The 17,355-nt window shown below is 54.4% G+C and overlaps 10 protein-coding genes across 10 annotated transcripts; 5 read left to right on the forward strand and 5 right to left on the reverse strand.

The window, feature by feature from the left end:
• Positions 1 to 3,003: 3,003 nt before the first annotated feature.
• Positions 3,004 to 4,293, reverse strand: KRP23_7728 (uncharacterized protein; the record flags this gene model as incomplete). The annotated part of the gene is made up of 9 exons (XM_067893081.1): positions 3,004 to 3,117; positions 3,190 to 3,228; positions 3,302 to 3,399; positions 3,465 to 3,615; positions 3,690 to 3,728; positions 3,807 to 3,839; positions 3,900 to 3,925; positions 3,991 to 4,085; positions 4,160 to 4,293. The coding sequence occupies 9 exons, from the start codon at positions 4,291 to 4,293 to the stop codon at positions 3,004 to 3,006; spliced, it is 729 nt and encodes a 242-aa protein (XP_067744898.1).
• Positions 4,294 to 4,476: 183 nt separating this feature from the next.
• On the forward strand, positions 4,477 to 5,355 carry KRP23_7729 (Phosphatidylglycerophosphate phosphatase PTPMT2; the record flags this gene model as incomplete). The annotated part of the gene is made up of 5 exons (XM_067893082.1): positions 4,477 to 4,500; positions 4,562 to 4,690; positions 4,761 to 4,851; positions 4,927 to 5,008; positions 5,082 to 5,355. The coding sequence occupies 5 exons, from the start codon at positions 4,477 to 4,479 to the stop codon at positions 5,353 to 5,355; spliced, it is 600 nt and encodes a 199-aa protein (XP_067744899.1).
• A 76-nt stretch (positions 5,356 to 5,431) lies between these two features.
• Positions 5,432 to 6,232, reverse strand: KRP23_7730 (Protein-lysine N-methyltransferase EFM3; the record flags this gene model as incomplete). Its single annotated transcript, XM_067893083.1, has 1 exon — positions 5,432 to 6,232. The coding sequence occupies one exon, from the start codon at positions 6,230 to 6,232 to the stop codon at positions 5,432 to 5,434; it is 801 nt and encodes a 266-aa protein (XP_067744900.1).
• Positions 6,233 to 6,319: 87 nt separating this feature from the next.
• On the forward strand, positions 6,320 to 7,318 carry KRP23_7731 (uncharacterized protein; the record flags this gene model as incomplete). The annotated part of the gene is made up of 1 exon (XM_067893084.1): positions 6,320 to 7,318. One exon carries the CDS (start codon positions 6,320 to 6,322, stop codon positions 7,316 to 7,318), a length of 999 nt encoding a protein of 332 aa, XP_067744901.1.
• A 212-nt stretch (positions 7,319 to 7,530) lies between these two features.
• Positions 7,531 to 9,221, forward strand: KRP23_7732 (putative E3 ubiquitin-protein ligase XBAT35; the record flags this gene model as incomplete). Its single annotated transcript, XM_067893085.1, has 5 exons — positions 7,531 to 7,986; positions 8,057 to 8,151; positions 8,223 to 8,315; positions 8,392 to 8,593; positions 8,667 to 9,221. The coding sequence occupies 5 exons, from the start codon at positions 7,531 to 7,533 to the stop codon at positions 9,219 to 9,221; spliced, it is 1,401 nt and encodes a 466-aa protein (XP_067744902.1).
• A 111-nt stretch (positions 9,222 to 9,332) lies between these two features.
• Positions 9,333 to 10,869, reverse strand: KRP23_7733 (Ankyrin repeat domain-containing protein 2A; the record flags this gene model as incomplete). Its single annotated transcript, XM_067893086.1, has 3 exons — positions 9,333 to 9,430; positions 9,497 to 10,337; positions 10,411 to 10,869. 3 exons carry the CDS (start codon positions 10,867 to 10,869, stop codon positions 9,333 to 9,335), a joined length of 1,398 nt encoding a protein of 465 aa, XP_067744903.1.
• Positions 10,870 to 11,384: 515 nt separating this feature from the next.
• On the forward strand, positions 11,385 to 12,183 carry KRP23_7734 (uncharacterized protein; the record flags this gene model as incomplete). Its single annotated transcript, XM_067893087.1, has 2 exons — positions 11,385 to 11,906; positions 11,977 to 12,183. The coding sequence occupies 2 exons, from the start codon at positions 11,385 to 11,387 to the stop codon at positions 12,181 to 12,183; spliced, it is 729 nt and encodes a 242-aa protein (XP_067744904.1).
• A 286-nt stretch (positions 12,184 to 12,469) lies between these two features.
• Positions 12,470 to 13,513, reverse strand: KRP23_7735 (uncharacterized protein; the record flags this gene model as incomplete). Its single annotated transcript, XM_067893089.1, has 2 exons — positions 12,470 to 13,061; positions 13,134 to 13,513. The coding sequence occupies 2 exons, from the start codon at positions 13,511 to 13,513 to the stop codon at positions 12,470 to 12,472; spliced, it is 972 nt and encodes a 323-aa protein (XP_067744905.1).
• A 125-nt stretch (positions 13,514 to 13,638) lies between these two features.
• On the forward strand, positions 13,639 to 14,207 carry KRP23_7736 (uncharacterized protein; the record flags this gene model as incomplete). The annotated part of the gene is made up of 3 exons (XM_067893090.1): positions 13,639 to 13,799; positions 13,882 to 14,014; positions 14,127 to 14,207. The coding sequence occupies 3 exons, from the start codon at positions 13,639 to 13,641 to the stop codon at positions 14,205 to 14,207; spliced, it is 375 nt and encodes a 124-aa protein (XP_067744906.1).
• A 1,197-nt stretch (positions 14,208 to 15,404) lies between these two features.
• KRP23_7737 (Methylthioribose transporter) lies at positions 15,405 to 17,138 on the reverse strand (the record flags this gene model as incomplete). Its single annotated transcript, XM_067893091.1, has 1 exon — positions 15,405 to 17,138. One exon carries the CDS (start codon positions 17,136 to 17,138, stop codon positions 15,405 to 15,407), a length of 1,734 nt encoding a protein of 577 aa, XP_067744907.1.
• Between the last annotated feature and the right edge of the window lie 217 nt (positions 17,139 to 17,355).

Raw genomic sequence — 17,355 nt, forward strand, 5'->3', positions numbered from 1 at the left:
GTCTCGTAGTACAGGAAAGTGAGCTATAGTCCCCATCGTGAGAAATCGTCGCTGGTTCAAAATATTTTTGAAGAAGTCGAATAACTTCGGCGTCTTCTTCGTTCCGATGTACCCTCCAGGCTCTTCGATTGTTGAGTGCGAGGCTCTTTTAAAGAGCTTCTTGCTCGCGGTCTGCCATCGTGCCTTTGCATTTGATGACTTGCCTATTAATTCGTTTGCTGCTTCCTCTTCCGTTTTGGCAAGAATCGAATGCAGCACATGCCGATCTAAGCAGAGTACTTCTGTCCCCAGCAGAGATGGCTGGGATCGTTTGAGTTCGGGCGTTTTCCCAGGGCTGCTAGGTGATGTGGTATCTGCGTAGATGTCGTGCACACTGCGAAAAATACCATTAGGAGCAGTGACTTCCTCTCCGTAGATATCTCCGGGTCCCAAGTGAAGCATGAAAAGTGCTTTACTTCCCTCCTTGAGACCCGCTGAGTTACTGTCGATGCTTTTGTCTCCAACTTTGTGCTGGAACTTCACTTTTTTTACCATCGAATGGAGGCGTCGAGATGTCGGTGGGGGTTTTGGTGTGCGACTTGGTTCCTCCGAACCCTCAGATTTGAGCGGCTGGCGCGATTTTGACTGCATGGCTGCGTGCAGGACGAATTCAGTGAAACGCGTATTTGAGCTAGCAGAGTCTGACGCTGAGGTTTCTACCTCTGCGATCCGTGCAATCTTGCGCTGCAGCGCCTTTCGATTCGCTGTACCAACTGTACCAGATCGTTCTTGGTAGAGCTGCTGAGATGTCGTGGAGTAATTGCTTGCAACACTGCGCTCCAACGCCGCACTTTGCACAGACCGCTGGCTGGCGTTCAAAACGGAAGCAACTTCGTGGCTTTCACGGACGTACACAGCAAGCTTTCCGCTGACAACGAGCACCACTTGTTTTAGTGTATCGTTGCACTGGATAAATCGCTGCCCAGGCGCAAGATGTACATGCTGCATCGAACGCAAGAGAAGCGTCCTCTTTGCAGAAGAAGGCGGAAGCCACGGAATCCGAGTTGACTCGAGATGCGATAACAATGACGCTGGGATCACCCCTGGTAAAGGATCCACAGGTGGTGCTGTAGTTTTCGGGCTGTCCAGAGGAAATGCAGCTTGCGGCGCAGGTGCTTCGGCGTTGTTGGCTACCGAAGAAGCCGGTGCTGTTGTTTCTGAAGACGCTAAAGCAGCTATGTAGCCACTCATATCCACTGCAGGAATGTGTTCTGCCAGCAACCGTGTATATACACTTTCGTCCAGCAGCAAATACTCGCAGTCGGTTTGTGCTAGCACGGTGGCAGGACACAGGGAGCCTTCTTCTAGCACTCCTGTGCGAAAAGCGTTGCGTGGTGGGAGGGTTTGGATATGAACACCATGCATCGCGGTGCGATGCTTCAACGCAGCAGCCTGGGGTAGAATGTCACTATCATTGGCTCTTGGCTCCGAAACATAGTCCTCGGGGTTCATGGTGCTCCCTGAAAAGGTGGTGTAAATGCAAAAGGGGTGCTTCTGGAACATATCGATAGTCGCGGACATGTTCTCCAGGCTATAAAACGAGACGAATCCGGACAGAATAACAACAAGTGCTCGATGGTTGTCACCCTCCCGAAACAGCTCCTCGCCTGCCGACTTGCTCAACAAAGTGGTCTGAGTCAACATTTGAGCCAGCAGAAAACGTGGTAGGGTCTGGAAGAGTCCAAATCGCTTCAGTAAAATGGCTGCCTCATCGAGTCTGCGGGTTTTACCACTGTCGGGTTCCAGAACTGTTGACGAAAACGCCGATGGGCCTGACTGCCGTCGATTCATTCTCACCAATGACGCATAGTTGTTTGGGTAGGTCTGGCGTGGACTTGTTGGAGGTGACGAATTGCTCCATATGAAGGGCTGTAAAATACTTCCGGCTTTTACAATGGTATTGTGGCGCATGGGAGATATCCACCTCTCAAAGGCTGGGCGTGTGATGCAAAGCACCGTCGTCCCTGGGTCTGCTAGGACAGGCGCTTCGGACGTTGAGCAACGCTTCATCAACTCACGAGCCCCAAATGCATCACCTGGAATGAAATGCACGCCTTGACCAAGAGACATCCGTCTCAAGCTCCCTTGGTGCAGAATCGCCTTTTTTACTGTGTGCACATTCTCCGATCCCCTTATATGGTAACTGTGTAAAGCTCCCGCTGCGACCACAAAGACTCCTTCGATCGACCCTCCAGCCTCGATTAGTACGCCACTAGATTCAAAGTGTTGAATTTCCATGTGATGGCACAGACGATCAAGCACAAGAGGAGGAAACTGGAAGAAGAACTTGGACAGGTTTGCATCAGTGAGCACCAGTCTTGTGGCCTGACAAATTTCTCGACTCTCGATAGCGGACACGTGTGCAGCTGTCGTATAAGTGGCATAGGAACTGCCAAATATGGGGTTGTATGAAAGTCGAAGCTGGTCTTCGCGAACAAGTTGCTCGTAATGATCTCTTGTGACCCAAAGAACTTCCGTTGACGGTTCACTTGCAACGACCTTAAACCGCACATTGAATTGACGTCGACGGCGTGGATTCGATACCCAGATATGCGGGTGGCCAAGCGCTACCATTTGATCGCCGAACGTTTGTCCTCGAGCAAGCGACGCGATTGGGTCTTGTGGCACAGTACACATACCTGGTCCAGCGCTAGAAGATGCGTTTGAAGCATTCTCTGTATTCGCTGAAACTGGTTTCACCGAGCTCATGTCACCGTATTCAACACAGTAGATATCAAGTCGGCCATTGCGTACTACCGCGAAAGCTGCTGAACTGGAATTGTTTTCGACATTCGCAGTAAAAAGATCTTCCCCGAGTTGAAGCTGTCGCACCAACGCACTTTGGAGTAGCGTTCTCTTGGCAGTATCCGATAGTAGCGAGAAGAGTGCTAGGTGAGATACATCCGTCCGCGCGATTTCCTGATGAGCAGCAAGAGAACAGATAACATAGGTTAGACGAACAGGTTATGAAGACGGTAAGGTGCTCGCGATTGGAGTGTCTTTCTCAACCTTTGTCGTGGTGAGCACGCCCTTTTCGTATATTAAACCAAACCGCTCCGACACACGATCAAAGGTGTCCTGCAGATTGAAAATAAGGAGAAAGAGTGTGAAATGACCACTCCTCTAGCGATTTCTTGTAAGCGCTCCTACCTTAGCTAAAACGATGATGGTTGTGGATTCTTGACTGTGCTACACAGCACACGTGTGGTATCAATGAGATCTTCAGTAACGCAAACGAGACGATTACAATTCAAAAGCTTACCACGCTTCTACGACGACAAAGAGGCTTTACACGATGGCGACTTTCGCGAGTTGGCTTGGTCGAAGTGCACAAGTAGAAGTCATCCACACCACAAATGGCTGCGCAATAGAGAATGAGACTCGTTTCGCTGGTACCAATGAACGCGGCGACGTTGAAAATGTACCTCCTTTGCCGTAAGTGACCTGAAGATCCCCGAAATCGATGGTCACACCCCGAGCATTGGTCTTTTTGCTGTTCCACGAGCGAAAATTGTCCCCTCTGCTGTGGCGTTGGCTAAAAGCTTTGTTGAAGTAACCACACAGCGAGCCTTCGAGCTACATTACCCAAGCAACTCATAACCCATAAACCGTTGCTTCACAAGTAGGCAAGTGGAAAATATGTTGCGTACAATAATGTATGCATGAGAGTGGTCGTCTACCACATCTTCCTGCACACACGGTTAGCACATTTGAAAGCTGCAAGTCAGTATAGCAAAGGCGGTGATCAACTCAGTCAACGCGTCTACCTGGTAGAAGAGAACTTCCCCGTCTGGAATACGCTATGAGAGGGGCAACCCCAGTTAGATTCGGAGAATGGCAGGTAGATGGCAGAATCTTACGCTGATTGTGCACTCGGTTGCCAAATCTAGTAGGTACAATAGGAACATGAGAGGCGGCCATTTCTGTAGCAATGAACCATTCCAGGCGTACAATGCAAAATCTGTGAAGAAACGGTCGCGAAAGCCCCGAGACTGGCGAGGTGCTGTTCAATCATGACCACGTCAACGTCGCTGCGAAAACGAGGCCTGTCCAGCGCCATAACACAGCCGATCTGTAAAATTATACGCGCCACAAAGTCCAGCACCGACGTTGAGCGTACGGCGTTTCGAGTGCTGCAATCAGCAGCGTGCTCTTCAAGGCGGCAAGCGTCACTGCGTCCGATTGGCCCAATGGGTCCGACACTCGGCGACCGACACCAGAATTCGACGATGCTGCCGCGAGTGCGAAGCTCATTGCGCACCCAGTTCGCTGCTGAAATAATAGTGGAGTGGCAACGGGCTGCAAGTTGCAGGCCTATTTGCGGCATGCGAAAATGGCTACCTTGTTTCTAAGCATTTTAATGCCATTTCTATGGTGAATTTTTATTATCAAACCGGACCTGCCGAAGAACAAGCGGACGATTGGGGGCGACGCGAGATGGTCAAGCGCAATCGCGGCGTGGTAAGTCGCAGCGGAGGTTGTCTGGCTACAGCTCTTTCGATGCTGACAGGTTGCTGGGCAGGTCTTCCACGTGTCGCTGCTGTACAATTTGGTGCTGCGGCATGAGCAGCGCCGCCCATGGTGGAGTCGCATCGAGCCGAATTTGATCCTCGGTGCTCTACCACTGCAAAACAAAAACCACTTGGACCAGGTAAGCTGTCAACCACTAGTGTTGGCTGCTTAATAAGCCTGGCTAACATCGAGTCTGTGCCTTGGTGCAGTTGATGCAAGTCGAGGGCGTGAAAGCGATAGTAACCATGAACCAGCCAGTGGAGCTGCTGCCAAACCTCTTGTCAACGCCAGTCTCTCCAGGTGCAGTAGAAGGGTCTTGGTGGAAGTACCTCTTCTTATTAATCGTGTTGATATGCCAATGCTGCTGGTGTTCAGAGGAGTGGGAGGATGCACAAATTGCGCAGTGCTTTGGCTCGACGGGAGACTTTTCTCCGCCGACTTTGGCAACATTAGAGAGGTGGGTCGGACAGAAGAAGTGAAACCTGCCTAAGGGGAGCATTAAATACTGACCTTGCTGTGCAACTGCACAGATGTGTGGAATTTGTTCACGAGCAGGTGGACGTGCTGCAAAACACGACCTACGTGCACTGCAAAGCTGGGCGCGGTCGGAGCACAGTGGTCGTCGTGGCGTTCTTTATTCACCATCGTAACATGACGATCGAAGAGGCTTTCGAGTTTGTGAAAACCAAGCGGCCTCATGTGAGTCTCCACCCGAAGCAACGACGAATTTTGCACGAATTCAGCGAAAAATACTCTTCATCCGAATCAACGTCGCCTGTAGCAAATGGAAATGCAAACCCATAGATGGCAGGCTATGGGACCCAGTTGTCGAGGTAAATCTACCGGTTCTTGATTTCTGCTGCGTCAAACGCAGACAAGTTCACACTAATCTAAACGTATAGATTCCTTCGTCGCTGGTGGGCTCTTCCCACTCAAAGCCAAAGCTCTTGGCAGTGTCCAGGACGTAGTCGATGGAGACGTTGCGCTTCGTGTACGCTAGCAAGAACTCCGACGCAGCCTTGCCGCCGTCCTCGACACTGCGACGTCCTGGTCGCAGCAAGAATTTGGCCGTCTCAAAGAGCGAAACGACGTGCTCCTGTTCGTAGATGATGTCGGCACCCAGCACGATATCAAACTTGTCCGGAATCTGTTCCAAGTTGACTCCCCATAGGAGCTTCTGGCACTGCACTCGGTCCTCTTCCACCTCATTGAGCTTGCAGTTGGCGACTAGCAGGTCAATTGTGTCGTCGTCGCCGTCCGTGATCACCACGTTCTTGTCCGTGAGGTAGGACGCCAGGATGCCGATGAGTCCGAGGCCGCTGCCCAGCTCGATGATGGCCTTGTCAGCGAACCGGCTGCGGTTCTGGTACATGAAGTCGCTCAGGAAGTCCCCGGCGCGCCAGAGAGTGAGCCCCGTGGACTGCAGCGTCTGGCCGATGTCGCGGCGTAGGCCGTTGAGGCGAATGGTGATCTCAGCCTCCTCTTCGTCTGGCTGACCGAACTTGAACACGAATGAGTCCTCTTTGGGCTCAATGTCCAACGCCTTCTGGATGTGCAGCCGCACGTCCGACGACTCATCCTCCACGGCAATGCCGCGCTCAATGGCGAACTCCTGTAGCGCCGCCAGCGCCGCGCCAGACAGCATCAACTGCTCGCCATCGCTGTCGCTATCGCTGTTCATCTTGGCCAGTCGAATTTGATTGACAAATTACGGTAGTGCTACCAAAAACGCAAAATGGGTTGATCGACTCATTTGGCCAGCGTTGCCATGTCGCTAGAATCGCCTGCCGTGCTGAGCCACCTGAGCTCGTGGCTCACGTGCTTCGAGTTGTGCTCACTGCGTGCGCTGAGTCGTGGCTTCTACACTGCAATTCCACGCCACACATGGGAGCTCACTGCCAGCAGCATCAGCAATTCCGCGTCGATGGGTCACCTGGCCAAGCTCTTCCCGCACGTGTGGTGTCTTCGGTTGCAGGATGCGCTTTTGGAGCAGATGCCGACCATGGAGTCGCTCGTGCCGTGGCTGGGCAGAAACTGGAACCTGCGAGAGCTGGTGTTGACGAGGGTGACCTGCGTCAGCGGCTTCTACGTGCATCTCCTGGCAGAGGAGCTCACCAAGATCACCATTCGACAGTGCTACCAGGTGCAGGAACCGGCGATTGTGGCGCCGAACTTGAAGACACTGGTCGTTGAGCATTGCCCCCTGACCAAGTTCCACGCGGACACGAGCTTGCCGCAGCTCAACAAGCTGGCGGTGTCCTCGCGAAGCCTCACCGCGTTGCAGGCTCGCCATCTGATCAAAAACATGCTCCCGAGGTCTCCTGTACTGCGGACATTGAGTCTAGCGGGATGTCTGCAGCTTGATCAGGTACTTGTCGACCCGGGAGATCTCCCAGCTCTCCACCATCTCGATCTCAGTTGCTGCCCGAAGCTCACTCGAGTGCACGTGTCCTCCAAGCTGCTGGAGACCCTCGACATCTCGCACAATGACAAGTTGCAGTTCCTGCTGCTGGACCTCGAGCGGGTGGAGAACCTGGACTTGTCGTTCCTCAAGAACCTCACGCACTTGTACATCCGCTCGCCGTCGCTGCGGCAACTGAATCTCCGGGGCTGTGACCAACTGCGGCGAAACACCACGAGCGTCAACTGCCCGAGCCTGCAGTTCGTCGTTTTGCAAGGCGCGTCGCTAGTGGTAGAAGACTTCAACAGGGGCGAAGTCAACGAAGACGTCTTCGCGTTGCCAGCCAACACCGAACTCGAGCGCTAACGGTGCTAGCGATGGATATTGTCTACATACATTCCTGTATTATACTATCCGGAATGTAAATAAGAAAACAAGGTTTGCAACTCTTTCATTTTAGTATGGTCCTGTAAACTTTACGGCATCATATTGAACAGGTACTATGTTCTGCGTCTCTTACGGTACTCTCTCAGTTTTTGATTGAACCTTGCCATTTCCACAATCGAAGCCTAACGACCATGGGGAATGCGACGAGCTGGCTGACGCAGTCGCTGTGTCCGGAAGAGCAAGTGCTGTGGATGGCCGCCAAGAGCGGGGACCTGGCGACGCTGCGCGAAGGCCTGGCGCGCCTCACGCCCGAGACGCGCTTCTACGCCGAGTGGCGTGACCCCATGTACGGCTACTCGCCGCTGGCCAACGCGTGCTCGCAGGGCCATTTGCACTGCGTCCAGGCGCTGGTCGCGTACGGGGTGGACTGCAACACGAGGGACTCGCAGGGCAACACGCCACTGCACATCGCCACGGCTTGCGGCAAGAGCGAAGTCGTGCGGCTGCTGCTGGAGACGCCGGCGGTGGACTATTTCGCCAAGACGTCGACCAAGGCGCAAACGGCACTGGATATTGCTCGTCAAGCTTACAAGACGGCGGAGGGGCGAGGACTCAAGTACATTCAGTGTGCGGAGCATATTGAGAAGGTGAAAATGTGCTGCGTTGGGTGAATTGTACTTGCCAGGGTCTGATTTCATTGGGTTGTGGCTATTGCAGAAACTTTGTCTCTATTCGGGCTGGTTGTATGAGAGATCGGACAACTTCCTGTCCATTGCATCAGGTTTCTCGGGCTTGGACTCCTGGAAGAAGAGGTAGCAGGAATATTTGACCTTTAGCAACCAGATATTTTAGGGAGGTATTAATCGGCGGTTGTTGTGCTCAGGTATGCAATGGTGCTGCGGACTGCTGTGCGGGATGTAATTGAGATCGACCTGTTTCCAATGAATCCTGGAGAGCGACGCCCGCCGATCCCAAGGTACGCATCGCTACATTGGGACAATTCATGTTGATAGTATGGACTACAACGAGTTTACTCCTGTTGTTGTGAACAGTTCAGAGCTGGTGTACCGAACGAGCGACGGCATTCAACAGAGCGATGACTCTACATGGTTGAATCGGAAGGACTTCCGTTGGTCCTTGAAGGTTTCCCGTAAATTAGGCACCAGTCGTGCCTCGGCTGTTCAGCCGGTGGATTTCGCTACTAAAAACCACGGTGAGCTTGTCGCTTGGAAGACATTCCTGACGAACCTTCGGGTAAGGACACCCCTTGCTGTGATTGTGAAAAAGTGTAATATCTATTGTTCTAACCCAAGGATACTGCGTACAGGTCAATCCTCAAGTGAACCCAATCACTACCGCATTTGGTGGCACTCAAGACCAATCCCCCCAACGCGCACAACCCGCTGCGTCTCCTGCTCAGAGCACTAGCCCCTCTCAAGCTGCACTGCTACAAGAGCAACGTGATTTAGAACGTGCTCTGGAACTGTCGCTGGAGGAAGCACGGCGAAGCTCCAGAACCCACTCGTCGCCATCCGCCCCGCCACCTTCCGACACAATGCTGGAAACGCTGGGTTACTCTGAAACGATCGTTGGGCCTGATGGAGTGGAGATTGTGCAGCTCCTTCGTGACGACGACACTTCGGCTGCCCATGGAACAGCATCGGCACCTCCTGTTGCAAAGAGCATTCCGGGCCATAGCTCGGAAATGCACAGCGCTGACGAGTGCGTGATTTGTTTTGATGGACCTCAGGAGGCGGTCTGCGTTCCGTGCGGCCACAACGCCGTCTGCATGGAATGTGCACAGGAGCTTCTTGATACTACCCGATTGTGCCCGGTGTGCCGCCAGCAAGTGAGAGAAGTTATCCGCCTGTACCGCGTGTGAAGGCATTCAGGATCGTTGCCGCTTACATAAATTAATTTTCTTAAGCTACGCGCAAGTTTACAGGCAACTCCTATTAAGCACTTGGAAGGCAGTAATGTTCCTGTTTTCAGGTCAGACACGGTACAGCTTGATGAGCTCGCGGATGTGAGCTCGGCAAACCGGGCACTCTGCAGTGGTCGTAAGAATCTCCTCTGCACACTTCATGCACACTGCATTGTGACCGCAAGGCACACAAACAGCAGACTGCGGCCCATCAAAGCAAATAACACACTCACCGATGGAAGAGTATGCTGGCGTGCTTCCGTAATTGACCACCGGAGGTTTGTGCTCTGAGGATGACGAGCCGGCCGATTCACTGCCGTGCTCACTCGTTTCCGCAGCACTTGTTCCAGAAACAGAAGCTTCCTTTCCACTGGGTTCGCATCCTACCCAGTCCTCCCAATCGGGAGCTGACGTCGGCAGTGGCGGCGAAAGTGCCATGGTTGCACCAGGCTCATGACCTGTTTCAGCGGCCGTTTGGAGTGACAGTTGGATGGCTCTGCGAATGTCTTCGTCTTCTTCTGGGCCAATTCCTGGCGACAAGGTCGTCAACATTGCAGCAGGAGCTGACTGAGAGCTGGGATTCCACCCAGGGATATTGCTGTGTCTGGCCTCTGCTGGTCTCAATTGCTCGTGGAGACTCCGGTTCAGGTGAGCTCGCTCGGCCAATTGCTGCTGTTGGTGAGTGAAGAAGTCATTCCATGCACGAAAGCTTGACTGGTCGATTGCAGCAAAGTGCACGGGGTTTTGAAGGGCCGAGCTTGCACGGTAGTGGCACTTATTCAGCTGATCTCCGCGAACAACAAAAGTGAAGTCCTTGGGGCTAAACCATCTCGGGTCACTGGTAGGCTCCATCCCAGCAGCGACGCTGTACAACAACACTGAGGTAGGGCACACCGGACGCACGCCTCCACCTTCTTTCATGCTAAAGAGTGCAAGCTCCAGCACATCGGATTCCCCACGCTCCAGCACGATGCACAAGCGCCGCGTCCATGAATTCAGCGACGAAATACCCGACACGAGCGAGAGCACGTTGTCGGTTTTCTCATACACCCAGCCGCTGTACAGACAGAATTTCTACAGCAGCAACACGGCAGTTAGAGATCTGCAGCAGACACCGCAAGTTCAAGCCTGTCGAGCTCGCTCGTACCTTCTCCAGAACTTCAACGCACTTGGCGTACGGCTCCGCTTCGCTCTTTTCCTCCTCCTCTGAGAATCTGCTCCGTGCCAAGTCGAGCGGCGTCTTCATGCACAAATTGATCTCGAACGGGTTCACCGCAGGAACCTCCAGCAGGAACTTGACCACCTCCGGCCTGGCTCGCTTGCACGCGAGATGCAGCGGCGTGTTCATCTTTAGGTCTTTGGCGTTGCAGTTGGCGCCCGCCTCGATCAGCAGCCGCGCGCACTCGCGATGACCTTTGGCCGCAGCTTCCAGCAGCGCGGTCCGTCCGGTGTAGGGCTCCTGCCACTCGAGATACTTGCGCGTCTCGGGCGTGAGCCGCGACGTCGCCGAGCGAATGACTCGCGCGTCGCCATAGCGCGCCGCCGCCCAGAACACTTGGTCCTCCGGGTACAAGCACTGTGCCAGCCAACTCGTCACGTTTCCCATGCTGCGAACGGCTTGCTGGATCGGACGCAAATTCACTTGTGCCGCGGGCACTCTGCAAATAGTGAATGGATATGCTTGTGGGAATGCTGGTTTTGTATGGCGGTTTGTATGCCGAGGGAAAATCAGACAGAGTGACCATTGCAGAAAGAAATGCTACATGTGGGGACCATTGCAATGACCGTCGCTGTCGAGTTGAATGCAGTTGTGCGAGCACCAAGTTGCAAACATGGGGCTACAGCACCGAGCCGAGCTGCAGCAATAGAATGGGCAGTACCAATTTGCAATGGGGACAGGCGCAAGTCCTTGGGTGGACAGGCTCGCAGCTCCAAGGCGAAGAGGCCCAGACGTGTCGATGTCTGAGACATCGGCAAGTCCAAGAAACCGGACCAGTTTCACACAGCTGACCACTTTCAGCTGTTCGAAGTCTACGGCGGCGGCGAGGAAGCGCTAGGTGCGCTGCAGTTAGCAAACACACGCGCGGAGCTCACGTGACGACTCGAGTTTAGCCTGAGACGATGCGCTTCTTTGGTTACAGCAAGCGGCAAACACGGGGCCTCGACGCCAAGCTGCCGCCCCCACCAGCCTCCCTGCAGTCTTCCGCCGGCCCGAAGGAGACAACTATCGTGTACAGTGGCGGCGCGCTAAGTGTCACGCTGCAGCGAGCCAAGTCGCGATTTCTAGAGGACGAGGGGCCCACGCGGCTCGTCTGGTCCAAGAACCAGCGACTCGGACTCACGTTCGTCGAGATGCCTCAAGGTGGAGTGGCTGTGAAGGACGTTCCGGGCATGCGCAGTGACGTGTCTCCTGGCCAGGAGCTCATCGGTGTTGGAAAGGTGTCGGTCGTCGGGATGAGCTTGCAAGCTGTGGTAGACCTCCTGCAAAACGCAAGTTCCCCGTGTGTCCTCAACTTCACTCCACCGCCGTCGCCGATAGTTGCATCAGAGGTGCTTGGGCCAGCGAGGCTGCTTGGTGTACGACAGGGTATGGTGCTGAGGTCGGCGAACGGTTCAAGCATGATCGGAGCAAAGCTGTCAGACGTCGGTGCTGTCCTCCACAGCGCCAGTGAATCATCTCCAGTAAGACTTACGTTTACACCGTACAATGCAGTTGTGCACCCCCAAGCCAATTCTCCCAATCAAGAAGAAGGTGCTCAACAGTCTCGTGCTAGGCTACGGAATACGCTCTGCATTGGCGCAGTCGTCGCAGCCATTTCTCTTTAAGCGCAAACCAAACGTCACGGAGGATGGGGAACCAGGTTCTACAGCGACGACGTTGGGCATCGTCGAATCACCTTCACAGAGGTATCAATCATAAATAAAACCTCACCTGAGCCTAGCTGTTGCAGCACACTTGCCTGCCCAGCATTAACAGCGCGGACTACGTGGACACCCGTCCGTCATTCAACGTGGTGGGGTTTTCGATGAATTATAGTCAAGGATAACTACATGTAGGTAGGACCAATTAAGAATTACTTACCCGAATGAAAAAGCGCTCGAGTTATACTTATTCTTCTTGCCTTCCTTCCTGCTGGCTTGTCATCCTGTCAAAAAATGCACTTCTTCTGCTGCTGCTGCTGCTGTAGTTGTATATCGTGGCTTAATTAGTGTCCCGCGTAGCCGTCTCCACTCTTCGACGCAATGTTAGCAATACGCCGGTTGATGCGTGCCTGCTGTTCTTGGCGCACTTCTGCGATTGCATCCTTGATCAGCGTGGACGACTGGCGGTGCGTATATGCGAGTCTCTCAGCCGTTCGAGGCGACACGGGAGGCGTGCCGTCTAGCATGTCGTAGTCCTGAATTTCAAACGGCTCGAGAGCAACGGCCAGCGATTTCTTTTCCACCACCTCGAAGCTTTCATCACTCCCACTGCTTCCCAAAACCCTCTCGGTAGGAAGTAGACACACTGGTTCCTCGTACGCAGCAGCGTCAGCCTCGTCCTCCACCAAGGCTACAGTAGCCGCTTTCTCTTCTTCCGACTCGGCGCTTTCCTCTTCTGCCTCCACATACAAAAACTCGCTCTCATCGATGTTCTTCATCACCGAGTGGCTCGCTGCTCCAGCTGCCAGCGCGTTGTACTTGCGGTGCAGGCGCGCGAACAGCAGCTCCTCATTAAACTCGTACTTGTCGACCAGCTCATCCACTTCTTTCAGCTTTTCCGGGTTGTGCTTCGCGTAGAAGGCCACCAGTCTCTTCCTGCATGCAGCACACCACAAACCCATTATCAACCGCTCTTCAACTACCTCTAATACTTCATAGACCACCTACCGGAAGCGCGCTTTGGCGTCTCCTTTCCCACCAAACAGAATGACGCTGACGATCGCTCCGAAGCACAACACGGCGCCCGCCAGGAACAGCTTCTTCTCCGCCTCCACGCCTAGACCCAGTAGTGAGTCTTCCGCCAGCTGCAGTCCCCACAGAGCGAGCTGAAGTGCCGCAATCACTACCAAGATCCAAAACCAGGAAGGGCGAAGGCTGGCCAGCGCATAGCTCAGCAGCGTCAGAAGCCCTCGCAGCACGCGCACCGACGCGTCGGCGTCCGCTCCGTCCAGTTCCGATCCGACCAGACGCTGCAGCAGCAGTTGCGGACGCACGTAGCAGGCCACGGCCGCCGCCAAGACGCCCACCTTGAGTCCCGTCCTGAGCATGAGGAATGTCCAGATTGAGTATGAGCTGTGGGAGTGACGAGGCAAGTTTGGCTTGAAGCTATTTTTACCAGCCAATGGGGAGCGAGATACGTGCGGATTGGCTGATATTCACCATTGCGGAAGTCATGGGCCGACTGCGGCAGCTGATGGTGCTGAGCCGCGACCTGGCGCGCTCCAAGCAGTTCTACCAGGAGGGGCTGGGGCTCAAGCTGCTGCGCTCGTCCGACACGTTCGCCGAGTTCGACACACAGGCAGGCGTCCCGCTCTGCATCAAGTTGGCGCAGAGGTCCGTGGATCTGCGGTGGAAGTTGTGGGACTCACTCCAGTGCTCATGGGGATTGGGTTGTTTGCTGTTGCATTTGATACAGTGAGGCTGCGTGCAGTAGCGGGTATTCTCCGTTCCTTAACTTTGACATTCCGGATCTGAGCGACGCGGTGCCACGGCTGCTGATGCTCGGAGCGATCATGGACGGCCCCATCAAGTACCCGGCACATGGGAAGGTGTGTGTGTGTGGCTATTGGGATGTGGGAATGAGAAGTTACAGGGTTTCAGAATGTCTTCTTTCTGACGAGGCTGATGTGGTTCCTGTTGCGGTGGTTCTATTTGATGCAGGTGGCTGCGCTGCGATCTCCTGATGGAGTGATGATTGGTCTGTATGAGCCAAACTCGTGGGATAACGTGACTTCAGCATGATGTGAATGATATTCAAGAAAAAGGAACTGCGTGGAATGAGTCAAGTTACTTTTTGGCTATGTACTTTGGCTAGAGCCGCACAAAATGGACTTGTGGCTGGGCTCACCTTCTTGGCGGTGATTGAACGACTTTGCCGATATTTTACATACCACTTTGCCACCAGAAAATAATGGCGTCCACCAGGCAAGGTGGGCCACGTAACCTTGCTTAGAACAGTGAACGGAATTGGATTATGCGCGTTTTGTCTTCAACTCAACTCGGATGCTGCAGATAAATTGCGTGAGGTGGAGCGGACAGCGACTGAGGAAAGCGAAGACACCAGTTGAAGCTGGAAGCGGACGAGATTCGTCGTGAACTTGAAGTGGGGCGCGCTCAGAGCTTGAACGCGTAGCAAGAGCGGAACAAAACCAACTCGCGCAAGTGGAAGCACGAGTTGCTGCATTGCTAGCGGAGGAGCGAGCCGCCATGACGAAGATGTTGACTTCAAGACTGCAGGTATTGCAAGGCTAAAGTGCGCAAATAAACGGAGCGCGAGCACTCGAGACAACTTCAGCGTCTGACGTTGATGCTCTCAGGCTGTGGACAGCAGCAAAAAGCACGTGTACGAGCTCAGATAGCTGGCAGATTTCAAGCACAACGAGCCAGAAATCCCTCCCGATGTTAGCAGCAGTCCGAAGAAGAGCAACCCCGGGGAAGAGATGAGCAGATTGAGTGCCTATCGACTCGCAGTGGCAGGAGCCGTGGCGGCACGCTGTCGTTACCGTAAGCAAACGAGAGCATAATAATCAATTTGGAATTTCAATAATCTGGTTTCTGTAGCTAGAACTACCGATGATCAAGCGCCATCCGAATTGAACGAGAGCTACCAGAGAAGCTTCCCGCCACACAATCGATTGCACACATTAGTGAGAGCTTCGCCATCTTTCCTCGACACCGCAGATTCTCGGGAGAAAGAGAGGGAGGGAATGAGGACGTGTCAAACATTGGTTGAGAAGTCTATTGGTAAGACGCGCCATGAGAGGTGAACTTCTTTGAAAAAAGAGAGCGCGGAGCGCGGTAGGCTCACAAGCAGGGGTGTATTGTAGATGCTAAACTATTCTGGATACGTATTTATAAAACGTACGGGACGAGTACAGTAGTGTGGCTAATGCAACACCCAGTTGTGGACGGCATCATAAAAGCAAAAAAAAACTGTGCCTAGTTGGCCTTCATCATGGAGCTCATCGAAGGACGCACCTCGTTGAGGGACGGACGGGTGCCCACGTAGCTATCATCGCCCGCGCTGCTGATGCTGGGCAGGTGGTACTGGAGCAGGTCGGCCCAGTCGTTGCGGCTGGAAGCGTGCTGCTGCCCGTAGAGCAAGTACGAGAGAACGCCAACCAGCACCCACGCGACACCGAGGATCAAACCCAGGTTGCTGATCTGAGCGACCAGATAGAAGTCCGCCAGAATGCAGATCATCGGGATGTACGGCACAAGCGGTGCCGAGAAATACAGCGGGTCGTTGCCAACCTGCGGGCACTTGATGGCAAGCACGATTGTCATAACGACAGTCGCCACCAGGCAAATGATCGCGATCACCAGGCAAGCCGACGAGTCGTTGGTCACGTAGCCCTGCTGGTAGAAGAAGGCCGTTAGCAGTGCCAGCACAACCGAAGATCCGATGAGTTTGGGCGCGAGGCGCGGTGACTGCTCCGACATGCGGATCATCATGAGGGACGAGTTGGACAGGACGAAGGACACCAGAATACCAAAGTTCACGATATCCCACAGCGTCACGAACGGCACGATCAGCGCCACCAGCGTGAAAAAGATACCCGTGATAAAAGTGTTCACGAACAGGTTGCCCTTAGCGTCCACCTTGGCAAAGATCTGCGGCATGAGACCGTCGCAGGCCAGCGCGTAGTTCAGACGCGGCTGGGCCAGGAATGCGATAAGCACCACCACAGGCATGGTAATGGTTTCACCAGCGCGGACGATCTCAGAAGCCCAGTCCCAGCCGACACCCTTGAAGCCGTCCGGGAAGCTCGTGGCTTCCGCGTACGGAACCATGCCAGACAGCACGAACGAGCACAGCACACTTAACACAGCCGTGCCCGTGACGACACTCAGCACAGCAACTGGCATGACCTTCTTGGGGTTCTTGGCCTCAGCGGCGAGACAGCAGACTTCGTCGAAACCGATGTAGCCGAAGAAGGCCTGGGTGGCGCCAGTGATGATACCCTGCGTGCCGTAGGCCATGTCGCCCGAACTGTTCTCCGAGCGCACAGGAACGAAGGGACTGAGGTTGTCCGCGTCCATGGCGCAGAAGCCGGCGATGATGATGAACACGACCACGAACATCTTGAGGATCGTGAAACCGTTCACGAAAACTTTACCGAAGCGAACACCGGCAAGCAGCACGGCCACGCACAGCGCCTGGATGAGGGCAGACAGCAGGTTGGCGTACTCCAGGTTGAGCCAGTGCACGTCGGCGTCCGGGTGCTGGTAGACAACCCAGTCCTCGACCTTCTGCGCCCAACTTCGTGCCACACCAGCACCGGAAACGGCGTACTCCAGGGTAAGCAGCCAGCCAGCGACCACAGCGGGCATCTCGCCGATGGCGTGGTAGGCGTACGCGTAGGTACTGCCGGACGAAGGTACACGTGTGGTGAGCTCCATGTACGCTAGGGCGTTCATGCAGCAAACCACGCCGCCGATGAGCCAGCTGACGAGCGCGGACGGACCAGCAGTGTCGGACACGATCGAGGCCGCCGTCGAGAAGATGCCGCTGCCGACAGTTCCCCCCACTCCAATCATGATCAAATCGAACAAACTTAGTGACCGAGGTAGGTCACTTTGGCTCTCTTCTGCCTGGATCACTTGCATGGGCTTGCGGCGCATCATGCGCTCCAGCAGCGGCGCGGTCGCAGTTGTTCCCGTCTTCTCCATGACGATCGGTGCTTGAGGCAGCTCACCTCAGCTAGCAAAATGTGGAATGACCAGATGCAGGACGAAGCGAAGCGAAGCGAGGAGCGACTCGCGTGTCTGACGGGGTCGTGGCGGGAGCGTTGGCACAACGGTGCGCAGAGAGGGAGCAGCAACCATGGACCAGCCATCGCTTCAAGGGCTCTGTTATTATAGTATCGGATCGATACTCGCGGTAGCT

Source organism: Phytophthora ramorum (assembly GCF_020800215.1).
Source record: "Phytophthora ramorum isolate Pr-102 chromosome Unknown Phyram_PR-102_s0006, whole genome shotgun sequence".
NCBI lineage: Eukaryota > Oomycota > Peronosporomycetes > Peronosporales > Peronosporaceae > Phytophthora > Phytophthora ramorum.